Source organism: Mixophyes fleayi, chromosome 1, assembly GCF_038048845.1.
Source record: "Mixophyes fleayi isolate aMixFle1 chromosome 1, aMixFle1.hap1, whole genome shotgun sequence".
Taxonomy (NCBI): domain Eukaryota; kingdom Metazoa; phylum Chordata; class Amphibia; order Anura; family Limnodynastidae; genus Mixophyes; species Mixophyes fleayi.
In genome coordinates this window covers 376,267,741-376,288,876 of record NC_134402.1, presented here as the reverse complement: position 1 = coordinate 376,288,876, position 21,136 = coordinate 376,267,741, and the positions used below count along the sequence as shown (strand labels likewise).

Below are 21,136 nucleotides of genomic sequence, written 5' to 3'. Positions count from 1 at the left end.
AGAGGCAGGGATGATAGAAGATGGTTCAGCGAGAGGAAGATGTGTGGAGATAAAGCTGTGAGACAAGGCGTAAGCCTTGGTGTTTTTGGTTCCTGGTCGGAACGTGATGAAGAACTTGAAACAAGAGAAAAACAGGACCCACCGGGCTTGTCTGGAATTTATGACCTTAGCGGACTTAATGAACTGAAGATTCTTGTGGTCAGTATATACCGTAATAACATGAGCTGCTCCCTCAAGCCAGTGGCGCCATTCTTCAAATGCCCACTTTACTGCCAATAACTCCTGATTACCGACACCATAGTGGGTTTCGGCAGAAGAAAATTTTCGAGAGAGGAATGCACAGGGGTGCAATTTATGGTCGTAGGGATCCTTTTGCGAAAGGATAGCGCCAGCTCCAACATCGGAGGCGTCAACTTCGACTATGAACGGCAGTTCTCGATTTGGATGTCGAAGGACCGGTGCAGAAATGAATGCATGCTTGAGTGCCCTGAAGGAATCCAATGCTGAGGGAGACCACTTAGTGGCGTCAGCCCCTTTGCGAGTAAGGACTGTAATGGGAGCCACCAATATCGAGAAGGAACGACTGAATCGCCTGTAGTAGTTGGCGAACCCCAAGAATCTCTGAATGGCTTTCAGATTGGTAGGCTGTACCCAGTCAAGGATTGCTTGGACCTTACTGGGGTCCATCGAAAAGCCATCAGGGGAGATGACATATCCCAGGAATGTGACTTGGGTAACCTCGAACTCACATTTCTTCAATTTAATGAAGAGATGGTGCTGACGTAATTTGAGAAGTACCTCTCTGACGTGTAATCGGTGAAGCTCCAGAGAATTGGAGTAGATTAGAATGTCATTGAGGTAGACCACAACGAACTTGCCCAGAAAATCTCGCAGCACATCATTAATAAAATCTTGGAACAAGGCAGGGGCATTACATAGGCCGAAGGGCATGACCAGATACTCGTAATGACCTGAATGGGTGTTGTAGGCCGTCTTCCACTCGTCCCCCTGTTTGATCCGAACCATGTTATATGCTCCTCGCATATCAATTTTGGAGTAAACAGCTGCTTGGTAAAGGGTAAGTGTTTTTACCGTTATTTGATTTAGGCCACGGTAGACTATGCATGGCCTAAGACTTCCGTCCTTTTTAGACACAAAAAAGAAACCGGCTTCCACCGGTGATTTAGAAGGCCTGATGAATCCCCTCCGAAGGTTTTCTTCTATGTATTCCTCCATAGCTTTGGTCTCAGGAATGGATAAGGCATACAATCTCGCCTTGGGGAACTTAGAACCAGATATAAGTTCAATAGAGCAATCACAGTCCCGATGAGGGGGAAGAGAGTCTGCTTCCTTCTTGGAGAAGACATCCTGGAACTCCCTGTAGGCTGAAGGAAGCTTTTCGGAACAGGGCTGAACAACTCGGAGAGGAAGAGTCAGGCAGGTTGAAGAGCAGGCTGCACCCCAACGTAAGATCTCCCCCTTACTCCAATCAATATGAGGGTTGTGATGTTGGGGCCAGGGATGCCCTAAGGTCAAAGGCACGGAGGAACAAGGAATAAGAAAAAATGAAAGAACTTCGGAGTGAAGGGCTCCCACACAGAGTTGCAGCAGCAGGGTTCTGGAGTAGATCCTGCCTCCGATCAAGGGTCTACCGTTTAATCCACAGACGTTAATACTAGATTCCAGTTTCACTGCAGAAATGCTGAGGGACTTGGCAAATTCCACATCAAGGAAATTACCTGCAGCACAACTATCCAGAAAGGCAGACACTGAAACTGAATTATTCTCAAAGGCAACCCGGGCAGGAATCGGGACAGAATTCTTAGAAGAGACCATTTGGAGGCCTAGGAACAGCTCTTCACATACACCTAGGCCAGATCTTTTCCTGTCTTGTTAGGGCAGGTGCGTAGAAGATGACTCTTGTTTCCACAATACAGGCAGAGCCCCAAGGAACGCCGCCTAGATCTTTCTTCTGGAGAAAGGCGATAGGCTCCTAGCTGCATGGGTTCAGATGGGTCTTGAAAAACAGGGTAAAAGACCGGAGGAGGGCATGATGGTACAGACGTGTCCTCCACTTTCCTTTCCTTTATTCTGCGGTCAATTTTGATAGCAAGTTGCATAAGTGTCTCCAAGGTTGGAGATGAGGGGTACTGGACTAAGGAGTCCTTTATCTGCTCTGAGAGGCCCAGGCGGAATTGACTTTTCAGCGCAGGGTCGTTCCACTGACTATCAACGGACCAGCGCCTGAATTCGGCACAGTATTCTTCGGCGGTACGCCGCCCTTGTCTAAGTGCCCTTAGGTGCGACTCTGCTGAAGTCACTCGGTCTGGGTCGTCATAGAGCAGACTAAGGGCGTTGAAAAAGGTATCCACAGACTGCAGTGCAGGGCTGACTGGGGCCAGGCTAAAGTCCCAGGACTGTGGATCACCCTGGAGCAGGGAAATTATTATGCCCACCCTCTGCTGCTCCGAACCTGAGGAGCGGGGTCTGAGGCGGAAATAAAGCTTACAGCTTTCTTTAAAGTTCCGGAATTGGATTCTGTCCCCGGAGAACCGATCAGGAAGATTCGGTTTAGGTTTTATGGCAGGTGACAGGGTTGCTTGAGAGGCCTTGGCGGCTTCCTATTGGGCAGCCAATCTGATTGAGAGGTCTTGGACTACCTGCGAAATCGTCTGGATTTGCCCTGCAAGGACTTGGGCTGGACTAGGCTCCATCCTAGGTTCCACCAGTATTTCTTTTTAGGCCGGTTATAATGTTAGGAACCCCTCCAGCCAGTATATCAAAACCCGAAGTCTGCTCTGAAGTCTGGTGTTCACTGGAGACCCTAGTGGTGGGGACAGACTTGGCCGCAGACAACAGAGGGTCGTGAGTTGTGCACTGACTGGGGAGAACCCAGCGATAGAGTATAGGAGCAAACAGCAGAGTGAAGTCCAGGCAAGGGTCGAGGGCCGGCAGCAGACAGAGTATCCAGTAGACAAGCCGAGGTCAGAGGTCACAGGCAAAACAGCAGCGTAAGAGTCCAGGCAATAAATCAAGGGGCACAGGCAGTCAAACGTAGTCAGGTATCCAGGCAAGGGTCGGCAACAATAAACCGATACAAGAGCAAGCAGGTGCAGAGAGCAGGCTCGAGCACTGAAACAGGAACTATAACCAGCAGTGAGGCCCAGTCCTCACTGCCTAAAATACTATGATGGTCAAATCAGAAAGGAGGAGGACAGGGCTGATAATCAGCCTCAGGAGGCTGCTGATTAATTACTTGCTGGGAACTAGCATAGGTCATATCACAGCCAGGAACATGTATGAATGACAAATAGAATCATGCGAGTGCTCCCCCTGGAGTTGGAGGATGTCCCTACAACCTCCAAAAATATAACAGTGCATTGAAACTAATGTACGCGCTCGGCTGCTACCTTACACCAGGATGCGACGTACCGCCGCATTTCGTAACACCCTCCTCCTTCTGAATCATAGAAATTCACCTTCAGCCTCAGGCAAGGGACACGTTGGTAAAGAGAAGCAACATAGAGACCAATCTCGTGAATTAACTCAGTACATAAATGTAATAAAATAAAAACAATATAATAAAATAGGATAAAACATTTAAATAGGCTTCAAAGGATTGACAATATATGTGCCCCGTATCGAATATCTATGTACAAAACAGTCTGTAGAGAATCGCAATATATAGATGGTACTGCTGCAGCTAGGATCCACGACAGGTTGAAGTGTATCTCTGGTCACTCGATTCCCGAGTCAGCTCCAACGCGTTTCCACCCTGTTCAACGAGGGTCTTTATCAAGGCATAATCACAGACACATAAGTCCTGACTTAAATAGTCACTCTTATCCGGAGAGTCCATGTCTGTCAACGCCTCCAATCTAACACCCTCCCTCCGGTAAATCCACTCACAAATCAAAACGAGGTCTGGTATTGAAAAACTTCATTGTTCATGAACACTTGTAGATCTTCTCCGATCGCGGAACCATCACTTATGCCTCCTGTCAAAGTCAATTAAAATGAGAACATAAAATAGGATCAACATAACAAGTAATCATACATATCTGAACAGTTACATAATATCGCTCCTAACCTATTGAACAAACATGACCAAAAACCGGACCCAATACTGAACACATGGAGATATAAAACCAGAAAAGAACAGTAATGCAGTAGTTATAAAAACCATTTGATCTCAAACTCAGCATTGAGTCCCATAGGGACCAAAGCCTGTAAATTAAAAATCCATCGCATTTCCGCTCTAGCTAGATTCCTAGCTAAATCCCTATCCTTTCAAGATGTTTCTATAGTTTGTATGCCCCAAAACTGTTCTATTTGTTCTGGTTTGCAAGAGTGATGCATTTTAAAATGTTGTGATACAGAATGTGTCTCCACCCCTTTTTTAATATTATAGATATGCTCCCTTAGCCTAATTTTCAAAGGCAGAGTGGTTTTCCCCACATACATTTTCCCACATGCACTTCTCATTAGGTAGATAACATTCCTTGTATTACAAGTGATGAATTGGTCAATAGAGATCTTATAACCATTCATTTCCAATGTTGTTGTTTTTATTGTAGATGATTTGCATGTCCTGTGCGCTACACATAGACCGCATCTGTGTAAGCCAACTGTCCTAATGGACTTCCTAATCCCCTCCTCTAAACAACTGCTTACCACTTTATCTTTAATATTTGGAGCCTTTTTGTATATAAAGACAGGTTTATCGGGAATAAATTTACCAATTCTTTCATCCATCTTCAAAAGATCCCAATTTTTCCTAAAGATCTTTTCCATTTGTTTATGGTCATCAGAGAATTCAGATATAAATGCCCATTCAAAACTTTTGGATTTAATCTTTTCACTCTTCTTATCCATAATAAGAAGGGTTTCCCTATTCAACTGAAGGGCAATATCTTCTGCTTTTTTTAAACTTTCCTCACTATAACCCTTATTCACAAAAGACTCTTTCATCTCACTAATCTGAGCCTTAAACACCTCATCCTCAGAACAATTTCTTTTTATTCTGTTCATTTGTCCTAGCAGGATATTCTCTAACCACTTGTAATGGTGGTTACTATCCCATTGAATATAACTCAAGGTATCCGTTGGTTTCCTATAGGTCATTGTCTGTATCTGATAATTTTTCACATATACAATAACGTCTAAAAAGTTAACCCTTGATTTGCTAATATCAAAAGTCAATTCAATATTAACCTGGGGCCTGAATCATTAAGGATCTTAAATGAAGAGATATCTTATTTCATTCTCCTGGACAAAACCATGTTACAATGCAAGGGGTGCAAACTAGTTTTCTGTTTTGCATATAAGTTTAATACTGACTTTTTTCATGTAGCACACAAATATCAACTTTAAATTTCAGTATACAAATAAGGGATCAAGTATTTGTGTGCTACATGAAAAAACAGTTAGTATGCACCCCTTTCATTGTAACATGGTTTTGTCCAGGAGACTGAAATAAGATACCTCTTCATTTAAGATCCTTAATGAATCAGGCCCCTGGTTCTTATTCAGATGATTACAAAAACTTTTGAGATCATTCTCAGACTCCTTCCAAATGAAAAAGTATCTTAGAAAGTTTGATGTGATGTTTTTACTATTTCTGCAATACGCATTTGATGCCGGGTCTCAAAACTTATAACCTTTTTCGGGGCTGTTCCCAAAAACATTATGTGAAAATATGCCGAAAACTAATACGTAGACACATTTGTGCAAATATGATGCAGGAGTACACTCTTGTAAACAACCTTCATGGTCTCAGTTATATTAGGAAGTATTATTTTACTGAATAAGTTATAGATGCTTGGCAAAAACATTCAGCAGATGTAGTAGACCCAACAACAGTATCTGATTTAAGCATTCTTGGGATTAACCTGGATCTATGCTGAGAAAGACACATTAAGAAATTAAATATCAAACTGCAAATTATTTAAGCATTTTATTCTTTTCTGCCATTCTGTGCTTCTTTTAATCAAATGGAATCTCTCCATATACTGACAACATGGTAAATAAGTGTACACTTTTTTTCACATTCTTTAAATATACACAATAACATTTAACTCAACCAAACATTTCAGCTTGAAATTCAACAACCATATCCAGCAAATAAATGTCAACATTTATGCACATTCAGCCACTCCACAACAGGGGCAGACTGGGCTCGGGGGCAGGGGGACATCTACCCCCCAGGCCGGTCCCATAGTGGGCTACCTTGGACTGTGTCACTGGGCCACCTGCATATTTTTCCATTTAAATAGGCTGCTGAGCAGAGTCTTGCCCTCCGGGCTGAAATTTGCCAGCCCTACCCTGCTCCACAATGATACCCACATTTTGATATCTATCTATACAACTATACGTTTGCTATTTTCATTACATTTCTTAGTTTGATTATGAAGTGGGTGTGTATCTGAACAATAACTACATTTTGTTTACCCTATTTAATAAAGTTGATCTGCTATTTTCATGCGATTGCTGTTGTTCAAAGAATAGTCTGATAGAAATTACGTGTTTCTGAATCCCAGCACAGGCTACAAGGTTATCTTGTTAACGCCAGACACGAGAGAATAAACAATCTCATGATATTTTCACAAAAATAAAGAAATGCTCATGGGGCAATGTTCTATCACTAAATGAGCTAAGCTCACAAATGTTTATAGGGGAATAGTTTCTTTAAGACAAGTTTGTCTCCTGGACATGAAGTCAATCTTGCGGAGTAATTGATTGAGGACTATAATGAAGTATGCTCATTGGCTCTTGTGCAATAAAGTGAGAAACATGGAATTCTTGCTGGGGGATCAATATTGTTGTATTGAACACTTCTGTGGCTGCACCTGAAATTAAATTATTTTGTTTAACCCTTTGGAGGCAGGATTAACGGTCATAGATTTCTTGGGAAATCATACTACATGGATTTGTCCTGCATTGTTCAGATCAGAGATCAGCAGCTTCAACCTCAGCCTGTATAACTACATCTCTGCTACATTCTGCCATCCTTCAGGATGTTCTGGCTTATAGCAAAGGGCACTCTTCTGGTTAATTCAATTAGACATAGCTTCTCAGTAAATGGGACGTTGTTTAGCATAAATTTACTTAAATGTTATCTTTATTTACAAACTTAATATTATTTGTATATTTTTAAACTTTGCTTTTTCTAATTCTGTTCCTTGCTTTTGAGCATATGAAAGTAAAACTGGTTTAATAGTCATCCTATTTAATTTGTTCAATAAATAAGACAGACTATGACACTAAATGTGTTTTAAATTATGTTCCCCTACTCCCGACTAACAGTAGCAGTACTACTGTCATAAGGACGCAGAGCCTTGAAAGCTGAATAATCCAGGATAATTGTAGTTATCCTAGTTAGATGGCATAAACCAATGGCAAAAGTTACATGCGCCTTTCTACTCGTCTATCTGTGGCACCTGTCCTGTCAGATGACATTGTTTGTTGAGGCATCCTTCACACAATTTAAAATGTTTCATTCACCGTGATCTAGACCAGAGGTGTGCAACCAATGGCCTAAACAATTCTGATTTTGTGGTCTGTCTGTTTGTTGGTAATTAATTTTAAACATGTTGTCACTATTTTCTGGTACACTCTTCCATATAGGATCAGTGATTATTATTCCCTTGTATTACCTCTGCAATTCCTTGAACATTTATCAGCCTGACTCCCTCCATTGTTATCCTCTGACATCCCCACCATTGTCTTGTGTGATTTCAACATTCTTATTGATGTTGATTGTTCTCCAAAGTTTCTGATTGCTGCGATTCTCAAACTAATGATGGCCTCTGGTTTGTTTATATTTTCTCCTGACTTCTCATACCAATGCTGCATTCACTATGTCTTCAGGAAGCTGCCCTGTCATGGTTCTCATCCTAGGTATGAAACTGCCCCTTCAGTGACTGGATCTCTATCTCTGAATATACTTTCCCTTCACTTCCTCTATCAGTTGGTTTACCACAAGGCTTAGTTATAGGTTTTTTGCTTTTCTCTATCTATACCAGTTCTCTTGGACAACAAATGTTTTTTTTGGGGGGAGGGATTAAAATCGCCTCTGTGCAGATGATAACCACATTCATCCTCTCTGGATCTTTCGCCATCTGTGTTGGACTGCATTACATTGATCATTTTCTGTCGTTTCATCTTCAATGTTCTCCCGCCACCTCAAATTCTGTTTACAGAATAAGTTATTAATCGTTCCACCAGCCAATAGAAACTACTGACATTAAAACCAACACCTCAAGCGCACTGCCTAGGTGTCATCCTTGACTTAGAACTGTACTTTGCTATCCAAATTGAATCTTACATTACCTATAAGGAACAGGCCCAGAATAAGCAGGTACTGTATCTCACACAAAACACTGCTAAAATGTTACTTCATGCACTCGATCTCCTCATTGACTGTTGTTACTGGTCTTCCCCTAACCAGATTTACAGCCCTGCAATCCATTATAAACACAGCAGCTAAGCTGATTATCCTCGCAATGCATCGGTCTGCTGCTGCTCTGCTCTGCCAGTCCTATATTTGTTGCCTATAAATTGCAGAATACTATATATAAATACTTTTAACAAAGCTTTTAATAAAGCTGCACTAACATGGTTCTCTTAGCTTATCTCAAACTATCTCCCAATTTGATCCCTCTGATCTGCCTTTGGTTTGTACCTCTTATCCTCACACATTAATTACTCCCATTCTCAATTATAGGACATTGTTTCAGATTTCACCCACTCTGTGGTTTTCCCTCCCTCGTACAAGTCTTTCCACTAGCCTTCAAACCTTAAAGCGTTGCCTGCAAACTCTCCTCTTCAGGGAAGCTTATCTAATTCCCAAACCACCGTCTTAATTTCCCTAGTCTATTCTACCAGATTATCATTCCATTACCACCTACTGACCTTTAATCCCACATTTGTGTGGCGGGATCCTATAGCACTACTGAACACTTTTTTTCTCATTGCAATCTGGCTAGATCAATATGGAATCTGTGGCACTTAACCTCATGTATCACACTCCTGCTTGTAAGCCTGCGAGCAGGGCCGCCTTTGTCTATTTGGTAAAAATTATTTTTTGGGTGTGGGGGTTTAACACTGTTTGTTTGAAATTGTAAAGCACGGTAGCGTTGTGATGCTCTGTAAGTGATAATAAATAAATAATATAAATCTATTCTGTGCACGGGAACATTTATTTGGTTTTAAAGTAATTAGGGAGAACCTTGGCTCACTGCACTTGTGTTGCATAGAGAACGTCCTACATTTTTTTTCATGTTTGAGAATGGAACATAATAAATTAAACAATAATTTGATATATTAGATTTATTATAACATCTCTAAGTATAAAACATATTGTTATGTGTGATACCCCACAGCACTCATTGTTGGCAACATTTAAAATACATTTTCAGGTACACTTTGGTTGAGCGGGTATTTAATCGTTCGATGCCCTTCATGCTCTAGAATACCGATCATAACCTGTTTACTAGACTTTTATGTAATGTTTTTTTATTCTTCATGATCATCTTCATTACTAGTTAGTTATAAAACCCAGAACATAAGAATTAAATCCTTAAAAAGCTGAGATGATTCCTAGACAGTTGGCAGCTATGCCCTAATATTACATGTTAGTTGTAGAGCTTTTAGTTCTTCCCCTGGTTTATCCCATTACTGCCATATTACCGAAATGTGCTGCAGGTACTTTTAACTTGTAAAAGTTTTGGGGACGTTCTCTCTATTAAGTTTCTAATTGTTTGACACCTCTCACCTTCGATGTCCTTTGCACTTATTTACAGATAAGATAATAGCTGGGGAAAGAGATGTGTTACCAAGGCTCATACACATGGGTGTTGTAAAACATTGTCTATTGTACTTTGGAAGTTCACTCCCAAAGTCCCAATTTGGGACTCCCAAACCATACTGTTAGGTTAACTGGCTTCTGACAAAATGAACCTGTGTACGTGTGAGCTCTCTTGTGGTAGAGGATTTAGACCAGGCCTGTCCAACCTGCGGCCCTCCACATGTTGTGAAACTTCAAGTCGAAGCATGCCCTTCCAGTTATCAACTGGTTGTCTACTGGCAAAACATGCTGGGACTTGTAGTTTCACAACACCTGGAGGGCCGCAGGTTGGACAGGCCTGACTTAGACTATAAGCTCCAATGGGTCAGGGGCTGATGTGAATTGAGTAAACATTCTCTATGCAGTGCTGCGTAATACATAGGCGCTATATAAAGAAATTATAGTAATGTCTGTCCTCACTTGTAGCAAAGCCTTATAAAAATGGTCACAATAGCTACTTACAGCACACTGTACTAAATAATTAAAGACTGATCCCCTAGAACTCCATTATATTGTCACTGCCATTAAAGCACATTGAGTAAATGTACATTCACTTACATTTTATTTTTGCCAGGCTTTAAAAATGTGTTTTTGAACATTTAATATTCATGCCTGTGTGTAAGAGCCCTAAGATATGCAACTAAATTCCAGGAATATACATTATTTGTCAAAATAAGAAGTAACACTCATTTTGGGAAACAAAACACTATTTAACTCCTAAAGACATTTTACTGTGTGCATTTGTCTAGGAGACTAATTGCAAAAATATAGTTATAACTTTATGGCTGTGCTGGGGCTGATGTAGAGATGGCCACAATTGCACCCCAAGTTGCAGTTGCGATTTGTGTTCATTATGCACTTTAGTGCTAAGGATGAGTGGAACTCGTCCTCCACGTACACCTCTAAAGTCACACTTATCCGTAACCACTGAAATGGTTTAAAAATAATATATTTTCATCCCCCTACTCGTATTTCCTGTTGGCGGGGGCAGGGAGAAGGGTTCCTTAATGCTGATGTCACTGCACTTCAGAAGTGCCCTTTAGAGCAAGGGCCACTTTCGTTTGAAATAGGGGTTTCCCTCAACCCCTCTTTCAAACATTGTGGTCCTTTAGAAGTTATTGTCTGGTGATCATATTTGATTACCCGATAATAACACCCCAGACTACAGAAACATTAAGTCCAGGGATTGGTGGGGGTTGTTGGTGGGCACTGATCCTTCCCATCGTGGCTTCAATAAAGTTAGGGGTATCCTCATTTGAAAGGGAAGAATCCTCACTTTCAAATGCCGTAACCCCTTAGTAGTTTTTGTTTTGTGATCACATGACATCCTGCACAACAGTCCTCATTGTGCAAAAGACCCAATGTCTTTCTGTGCTATACAATAGTAACTTTTTGCAGATAAATATGCCTTACTGTTACCCTCTGTATGGCATCTAGTTTAGCAGTAGTTGTTCTTTACCAAGCTTTATAAGTAAAACGGAAAAGATTTTAAGAAATTCCAACCATCTTCTTGACGTGTTGCAGCATTATAATGTAGTCATTTTGTACCATTGTTCCTGCTCAAAGCTGTGTTAACTTTCATAAAAAAAATATTTTTCCGGTTTATTTTCTGTTAATTAGTGTTTTACTCCTTTCTTTAAAAAGACTGAAAAATCTGTCGCTGTGATGCCTGCTGTTTCTTCCTTTTCCATCATCAAAACGCCGTCAACAGATCTCTTGACTTAATCTTCTCAGACTCAGTTCATTAAAGACTGCTAAATTATGTAATTACATTATTAGTGCATGTATGTTAATATTTCTCTTAAATAAATTACAATAATATGAAGACCTACAGGCGCTTATAAATATTCTTTCTTATAAGCGCCTGTAGGTCTTCATATTATTGTAATTTATCTATGAATTGTTGGGAAGTTGTGTATATTCCCTTTGAATTCCAGCGGGCGGCTGTTAAAAGTGAAGCGCTATTTGGATTTCACATTCCGTTTTTATATTGTAATATTTCTCTTAGTTTAAAAAAAAAAACAGCAGAAATACACATTTTGTTCATAAATAGAAATAAAAGAATTTAATATAGAGCACAGTCTATAATTTCCTTTTTTTTAAAAAAAACAACACCTGACCGTTACTGATGACGAGTTGTGGAAAGATATTTTTTGTTTTTTTCAGTTTGTGATTGAGGAAAGTTGTTTTGGACAGCACTATGCATTTTACCATTGTGCCTTAATTACATGATTAACAGTCTATTTGGCTGCTATGGGACTGTTGCATTATAACAGACCTGGGGGTAAATGTATGAATCTCCGGATTCTTCATCTCCGGCGTGTTCAGCCTCTTCAGTGGCGCTGCATTGTAAAGGGAAACTTCCCTTTACAATGCAGCGCCGCTTTTAATTTAAGCGCTGAAGAGGCTGAACACGCCGGAGATGAAGAATTCGGAGATTCATACATTTACCCCCTGATCTTGATTGCTCATACCAGATTTGCTGCAGGGTATGTCTTGAGATTGTGCAGGGACAATAAAGTGTACTAGGGAGAATGTGAGGGTGGGACATTGGATAGAATGATAAATTCTTCCATACTGTCTAGCCCAATCAGTAGCAAGTAAGCTAATTCTGAGTTATCAAGCCCTCTGGGCAATTTTGCTTTCCAGAGAGGAGGAACTGGAGAGATGAGAGCCACAGGGGAAACAGATCTTATTTGCACTATTGCACCATGCTCCATGTTAGGGCAACTAAAATGGTGCATGGTCTGCAACACAGAACTTACCCGGAAAGACTAAAAGACCTTAATAAGTATGTATAGTAGGTACACGAGAACATGCAATGAAACTGGAGTGAAGTAGGTTCAGAGGAAAAACTACTTCACAGAAAGGGTAGTGGATAAGTGGAATAGCCTCTGGTAGAGGCTAATACAGTAGAGCAATTTAAATCTGCTTGGGAGAGATAAGGATATCCTTACAAAGAACTAAGGAACAAATAGGGTTTGAGGTTATCATTAGTTAAACAATGTGCAGACTAGATAGGCCAAGTGGTTCTTATCTGCCATTAAATTCTATGTTAAGATTTCTGCAGTACATCATAAGTACTTGTACTCATTCAGAGACTGGTTTTATTTTGCAATCTGGAACTATTGCCGCTTGGTACTGGGATTACACTCAGATTTTCTTCTTTTGTTGGGAAATCGTTTACTTTGATGTCATCATCTTCATCCTTCATACCTTAAAATTAAATTTTTGGTTTTAGTGGTTGTTTGCAATTGTCTGTATGTTTGCTAATTTGAATTGTAATTCTAAGTGTGTTACCTTTTGTGAAAGGAACAACATCCATGGGTTTCTGGCATTGCTTTGAGATTTAGATTTAAATTAATTTTCTTTTTTTTTTAAATATAAAGATACCATAACCTACATAGTTGTCTCCAAGGCTGCAGAGGTTGAGTACCTACTTCTTTCTCGTCCGCTGCATCCTGGTATATGATGCCATCACACATACAAATAAGAGCCTCAAATGCATCCCATAGGAAATCTGGTTTTGAAGTGCAGCAAATCCTGGCTCGCACTAAGGTGATGAACCAATGCAGGTGTAATGAAGAGGAGAGTCCTACATATTATGTCTTGCTTAGTGCTGAACATTTATTTTTAATTAAACTTAATTAGATGTATTTTATTAAGGTATGTATTACATCTCTGTTTAGTTAGAGAGTATAATACACTTTTGTGACTGAATCAAGCCTAGTACATGAATATTGACATTTGTGCTCTCTTCTCCCACAGGCTGCCCTGTATCGTCTCAGTGGTGATTGGAATCCCCTGCACATTGACCCCAATTTTGCTGCATTGGGAGGTAAGGCAACCGCTGTGTCTCAACAGACAGTTAAGCTAAATTGTGTCTATTAGCACTATTAGTATTGTGATTATTTTCATTATAATTGGGACTGGCATACTATCTAGTCTAAGCAATGATGAAAAAGCTGAGACTTGTAGTATTTCATTCCTGGGTAAGGCCATCAACATAGAGTATCCACAATTACTGTGTATAACTCTGGACACTGCAGGGCTTAAAGCTTAGAATTGAGGGATATCTACCTTTGGCGCTTAATAGGGTGTGGTTCGAGTTTGCGAATTGCAAGGGGTCTGCAATCCGCAATAACAATATCTTAAAGAAAAACATCATCGAAGAAATAGCCCTGAGGAAATGAAACGCGTAAGTCGGACTTAAATTATCACCTTTACAGTCTGGGTTCACCTGTCATTGGATGGATTGTGTTTCTTCTCAATGCTCACATGTTTATGTCTGATAATTGCCAGTTTCACTGTGTTCCGAGTTCAGTGTGCCAGTGAAGGAGTAAGAGTCCATAATAAGTTCCCCGTACAGGGGATCCAAAGAGGGGAGAAGCCATGAGAGACGCTGTGGTTAATAGAAGCACAAGCAGTTGGGAGCGTTCGGCGTGGCTCTGGTCTTACCGAACTGGGCAGCTCTGCTCACCGCTTAGGAATATCAGCACAGACAAGCTGTCTGAGTGGTCCGGCTTTCCGGTAACAGATACAGCTATCTCTGAAACTCCGCTGGCCCCATATATTCGGATCTCCTCCTTTCTAATGCAACAGTACGCTTGGTCGATTGATTCTAAATCCACGCTGCAAGAGCGCACAGTGCAGCAGGACGAGATCGCTATGCCATTGTATTATATGTGAACTCGAAAGTATTACCTTTTATACAAATCCCATTCCATATTTTTATTGTTTGGGAGAAGATAAGAGATTTTTTTTTCTGGATATATCACAACATTATTACAACACTACCCTGGTAGAGGAGGAAAGTGAATTTGGTTGGTGTAACATTTTACTAGCAAGTATAACATCATATACCTATAAATACATTTGATTTTTTTAGAGAAGAAAACATCAACACTAATCAAGTAGATGATATTTAATCCATGGATGTGACCATAAATCTGTAGTCTTTGCACGCAAATTGGGAAAGGAGCTAAAATTATTAATACAGGCTTACATTTGTCCAGCAGTTTTTGGGTAATATTTAGGTAATTGTTTATACCTGATATTTTTAGCTTGATTGTTTTTTATTGGTTGTTATGTAGTATAACTATACATTTTAGTAACAATTTATAATAACTGAATATTTATTTGATTAAGAATAAAAGGTTATTAAATTAAGTTTCCCACAAATTACTTATTTTGTGGCTTCAGCACGCTGTTGCAATTTTGTTTTTCTTTTGGAATTGAGGGAGTTGGCACAGAAACCTGGGCAGATGATTCAAGCTACCGCTCGATAGGTACATAGTGAACATGGCTTCTGAATGAACAGAAAATGCAGCTGATCCCCTCAGGAGCTGTATCTAGTAGACAAAACTCCTGATTGCATCAGACGCAACTTTTTGTCTATTAGGAACAGGGTTCACTGTCGAAATACTGAGCAGAATGGCACAACAGATGCCACATAGTATGCCATTTCCCTCTCAGATTGTGAGACCTGTGACAATTCTATTGAAAGTGTAATTATTTTGAAATGTATGTATATTCTTTTATTTCTCATCTTGCTGAAGAACATGGTGCTGTAAAGCTCCCATAGTTACACATTTCTGTTACGAGAAGTATAAACTTCCCTTTCACAAGAGAGTGCTTGTGAGAGTGAAACTCTTAAACCATGTGACAGGGCAACAATAGTTCCCCTGCACTGCACTATGGGAACATCAGAACTATATACTTTAATGGCTTGAAAAAGCCTGGTGTTCTCAAACATCTGTGTGACATTGGTTCAACTGCAAGACCATTAGTTTCTTTAACTCTTGGTGTGGAGATATTTTTACTTTGATAGCTGGAAAACCGAAGATTGTGAAACTCAACTGAAATATCTTCCTTTATTTGGTTTCCTCCATTGGTTTTGACTGGTTTCAATATTAAATGCAGCTATGAATTGTAGGACAATATTACAGCTGCCATCTGAGCCCAATAAACTAGAACACACTTTTATCTTTTTGCTTATGTAAATTACTGCTCTATGAGGAACTCTGGTGCCCTCCCTTTCACTTGCTGAATTGTAGGCTCTTACCAAACACTTCTGTTTTTACTTTAGTTACCGCTTATTACCAATGTTTATGGCAGACTGCATAAAGTGCCCTTGTTCCATTTAAGTCCAGGATCTGTATCATTTTTTGTATAATTCTAAATGTTTTAAAGCATAGTCAATAAACTAGTTTAATAGACTAGAACAAAATATATCAACATTTATGGCACATTGATTCCTTTGTATGCTCATATAAATATTATACGGAAGACTTAAGATTAAAGTTGTATTCTGCAATGGTTCCTCTCCGCAGGGTTTGAAAGACCCATATTGCATGGTCTATGCACTTTTGGATTTTCTGCCCGGCATGTTTTGAAGCACTTTGCAAATAACGATGTAACGAAGTTCAAAGCAATAAAGGTACTGGCCATTTTCTTCCTTTATTTTAGTGGATGCCTTAGTATGAAATCATTGGGAACAGGTATAGCATGAAATTGGCTTTTAAAAAGCAATATAAAGACACTGTGAAAATTAATATAAAAGGTGCATTGTTGCCAAATGATCTGTGGGAGTGTGTGGACTAGCCACCCAGCTATTATCTGTATTGGCTCAGGAAGGTGATACTTTTGGTGGCAGATGTAAAAGGGTGGTATGACAAGAATGGTAGTAGGGGGTTAAGTAATTTTAATGCAGCTCTGAATATGTCATGCAGAGATGATGGTGTTACCTAGTGGTCTAGGTCAACTAATGACTCTATCTAGGTAATATGGTAATCTTATGTTTTTATGGAAAAATATAAACATTGGGGGAGGTTGGTGCATTCCAGAATATAGATGCAGTTTCCTTTAACTGGCAAACATGGGAGGTGGTAATAAGTTAAATTAATATGCATGATCTAATTATTAGAGTTACCAATGAATAGGCATTATCAATGATGTATGTAGATTAGTTTTCTTCCAGGAACTGTCCCCTTTCCTTTTTTCACTAAATAACTTTCAGACATTTGATTAAAAAGAACCTTATGCCATCTGGGGTAGAATTACTATTTTGTGCACCATATATAAAGATATGTGGTGCACAAAATAGTAATATGCCTGGAAATGTTCATAAATAAAGGTGTGCTATATACTGTTACTGAGCTGCATAATATACTTGAAATAACTGAAGGCCTCGCTACTTAATTAAATAGGTCCATAATAATCTCTGTCACTCCTCTGCAGAAGGTTGTTATGTTATTCTCTTACTAAACCGTCAAAGAATAGATGACCTCTTTCTAGACTTGCTTTGCAAAAATGTTCTTTGTGGATTTGAGGATTTATACGTAGGGGTGGGTCCAGTGATGTCACTCCAACTGGAATGCTCACAGATTGTTTTTTTTTTATCTGCATCAGATCTCATTAGGACACTAATGTGGGAGGAGCTTCATCTGTCTGTAATTAACTGGATAAGTAATACTTTCCATTTCAACAGAAGTCCAGGAGAAAGTTAGGCTGACACGGAACAATGTATTTTTAGCGTTGTGGTTCATGTCTGCCAATTTCTGTTTTATGGTTTAGTAGTCCTTTAACCTGTGTCTTGACCTTTTAAGGTGCGCTTTGCGAAACCGGTCTTACCTGGACAAACTCTACAAACTGAAATGTGGAAAGAAGGCAACAGAATTTACCTTCAGACCAAGGTCAGAGAAAGAAATGGATGATATTGTGTACCATATGCTTATTGGTAGCAGATACATGTCAATACAGTACTGTTCTTTTTGTCTTTTAATACTCTTTTTACACTTAGCTTTGGTTGTGTTTTGAGTCATAATGGCATGCATTCATATTTAATTTCTTCTAGAACAGGTTTTCAATAGCCCGTTTTTGTTTTTGACTATTTCTTTCCAGTACAGAACAAAAGAAATCCTTTGATGCAAGGCAATGGCATTAAGCAATTCTGTACCAGCATAAAATAGAATTGTAGCTTTTAATGTGATCTGAGCATCACAGACACATAAATATCCATCTTTATTCTCTTGTGCAGCTTTTGCATTGGTTTCAGAAGTAAAGCTGTTATTTGCTTTGTATAATTTGAGAGATGAACATAGCTCCAGGACTAACTGCTTAGTATAATGAGTACATGTCCTTTACAGGGGAATATTTATAAACCATTGCCAGAGATATGACAAGGAAGGAACTATATCCTGCTATTTAATAACTTTAATGCTGAGACATTTAGATTTGGATCAACTTGGGATGTAAAGGATTTTACTACTTTTGAGACAATGCATTTGCAAGTATCCCTAATGAAAGTCTAGATTTTCATTTATTGTATGTGCTGTACTTAAAAGCACAAATATGTTACACAACTCTATTATGTCCGTTACTATCTCACCAATAAAGATTGTCCAAAGCTCTGGATTGTGAACCAGCTTTCATCTCACATCCACTTCGCTGTCCTTCTCTATGTAATTCTTTGTTTGTCTCCCATGTAACATAACCAAAGCTAACTTGTTTGATTATGTGTGTCATATATTATTGTTGTGTTGGCTCTGTTACAAAAAAAGAATGTTAATGTGTACTTCTTTTGAAATATCGAAACATTAACAGTTATAGTTTAGTCTGATTAAAAGCCTGAATACACATTAATGAACATTAATTAAAACACACATCTTTCTTGAAAAAAATACAGTGTGCCACTACTTCCTTTTAAAATCATTAGGCGTTAATTAAATTAGCTGTCATGTGGGTTGTCGATCATGTGCCAATATCCGCATGTGATCATTGAGAGCCTGTGTGCTGAAAACTGTCAGACTTCCTACAGGTTATGGTGTTATAGAAAGTTTCTTGTGAGTATGCTGTTACCAGCACATATTCATATTATCATCATCATCATCTATTTATATAGTGCCACCAATTCCACAGCGCTGTACAGAGACTATGGGGCATATTCAATTGTTGGCGTTACTGGCCAAAGTAACGCGGCGTGCGCACTATTACTGTTATTACGGTACCTTTCACGCTGGATTTCAGCTTGCGGCTCAGGGAGCTGCGAGCTGAAATCCGGCTTAGTATTACCGTAATAACGGTAATACGGTAATATTTTTCACGCCGCGGAAAACGGGAACAATTGAAAATGCCCCTATATGTCATTCACATCGGTCCCTGCCCTACTGGAGTTTACAGTCTAAATTCCCTAACGCACACAGACTAGGGTTCATTTTGTCAGCAGCCAATTAACTTTCCAGAATGTTTTTGGAGTGTGAGAGGAAACTGGAGTATATACAAACTCCACAAAGATAAGGCCCAGTTCGTGAATCAAAGTCATGACCCCAACATTGTAAGCATAACTGCTAACCACTGAGCCATTGTGCAGAAGTATGACAAAGCAATATAAAATAAAGTATATTAACTGTAACACGCAGTAAAATAAAAATGTTTAATCATATCCTTTGTTTAATGTACAGTTGTGTGTAATGGAAAGGCATTCTTAGGGGCATATTCATATGGACAGTAACGAGGCCGGCACACCATTACCGTTAGTAAGGTAATATTGCGCACCATTACCGTTACTACGATAATATGGTGCAACATTTCCGTTACTATGGTAATATGGCGCACCATTACCGTTACTACGGTAATATGGCGCACCATTACCGTTACTACGGTAATATGGCGCACCATTACATTTAACACTGTAAAATCCGGATTAAATTGACCATATTAACAGTAATAGTGCGACGGGCGCTTAACCTTTGACAGTAATGAAGTCAGTTGAATATGCCCCTTAGAAGGAAGCAACCCACAACCCTTTTCTTATAGCATAGGACAAGGTATCGCAAAAGTATTTTAGGCAGCTTAATGTATTAGTCATTGACTATTAACAGATTACCTTACTGGATTTGTTATCAACTAGTTATTTTGTAAACTGAATGACATGTACCCCATATTCCATGACAGACTTGTCAATCACATATAGGCGCATTCCCTCGCTGGCGGTTTGTATGCTAAAAATGTTCCAAAACGGTTTAGTGGTCCCTTCCAACTTATTTAAAATGTATTTACTTTTGGAACAACAGTTGTAGTTGAACATAATAGTAACATTTTCTTGTGTTTTGCAACATATAAACAGAAATAGCACAAATCATCAACATCATCATCAACATTTATTTATATAGCGCCAGCAAATTCCGTAGCGCTTTACAAATGGGAATGCTGCTTTTCAAATGAATTAAAAGTGGAGATAATGGTAGGACATATTTAGCAGGAAGGTAACATCCGAACATTTTGGGCAATCACTCTATTAAACATTCTGATCTAATGAGCAGAAGGGAAACATGGTGACACTTTCAACATACTTTTAATTGAAGCTTTTTTATATAACCCCCTTTGCAACTAGTGCAATGTTTGTTTCAGTTTGGCTATGAATAGGTTAAGGGTTTTGCTGTGCAAGCTTCTAACGTTAATTAAAATGCTACATGTTTTAGGCTTATAAAAGGTGCTTAAATAATGTCATTGTGGATTTGGCATTGAGGAGGCCTCCAAACAGAAAAATACGATAGATAAATAGAAACGTTGCTCAGACATAAGGACCACTTATCAAAGCACAATTCTGTTTTCCTGTTTCCATAAATGTTTATTGTATCTGCAGCAAAATAGTGAAAAACATTTCATTCATGAGATATATTATTAACAACATGTATATTTTTTAGTAATGGTTGGCAATATTGAGAAACGTCCCAAGTGACATAATCTGTTTACATATTTAATCTTTTTTACTTTTACTCTTTCAAAGCCAGTTTGACCCAAGTTTTTTTTCCTTTTGAACATAACGCTCAAAACATCTGGTGTGCACTAAATTGTTCAATGTCTATAGATACATCCACATTTAGAGAACAAATCATTAAAGGTGTCTGAAAGACATCTGACCTTTTATTTTATAACATTCACTGATGTCAAAGTTCTCTTACAGGGATTAAGACTTATTGATCTCCATGTGAATTGGATGAGGCATGGCATGAAATGTCAGAGGAGATGACTTCAACTAAAATAAAGTGACTTAAATTGTTGTTTTCTTACTTGAGAATCCTTGAGGAATGCTGGCTGAAAAAGGTTACCATGTTTTCTTTTCTTTTCAGGTCAAGGAGACTGGTGATATTGCCATTGCAGGTGCCTATGTCGACCTTATATCAACAACTAATAGTCTGCAGTCTAATGACACAATTCAGGTGGGCACAGTACCTTGAACAAAACACTTGAGTTAAAAATTAAGACCTATAATAAATATATGTATGT

At 39.1% G+C, this 21,136-nt stretch overlaps 1 protein-coding gene across 1 annotated transcript in view; it reads left to right on the top strand.

Annotated features, from left to right (window-relative positions):
* Positions 1-21,136, top strand: part of HSD17B4 (hydroxysteroid 17-beta dehydrogenase 4) — a 188,266-nt gene that overhangs the window by 146,651 nt on the left and 20,479 nt on the right. The window contains exons 18-21 of the mRNA XM_075179291.1: positions 13,616-13,685; positions 16,180-16,286; positions 17,455-17,541; positions 20,980-21,069. Coding sequence (XP_075035392.1) covers positions 13,616-13,685; positions 16,180-16,286; positions 17,455-17,541; positions 20,980-21,069 — 354 coding nt within the window. The remainder of the gene's footprint in view (positions 1-13,615; positions 13,686-16,179; positions 16,287-17,454; positions 17,542-20,979; positions 21,070-21,136) is intronic.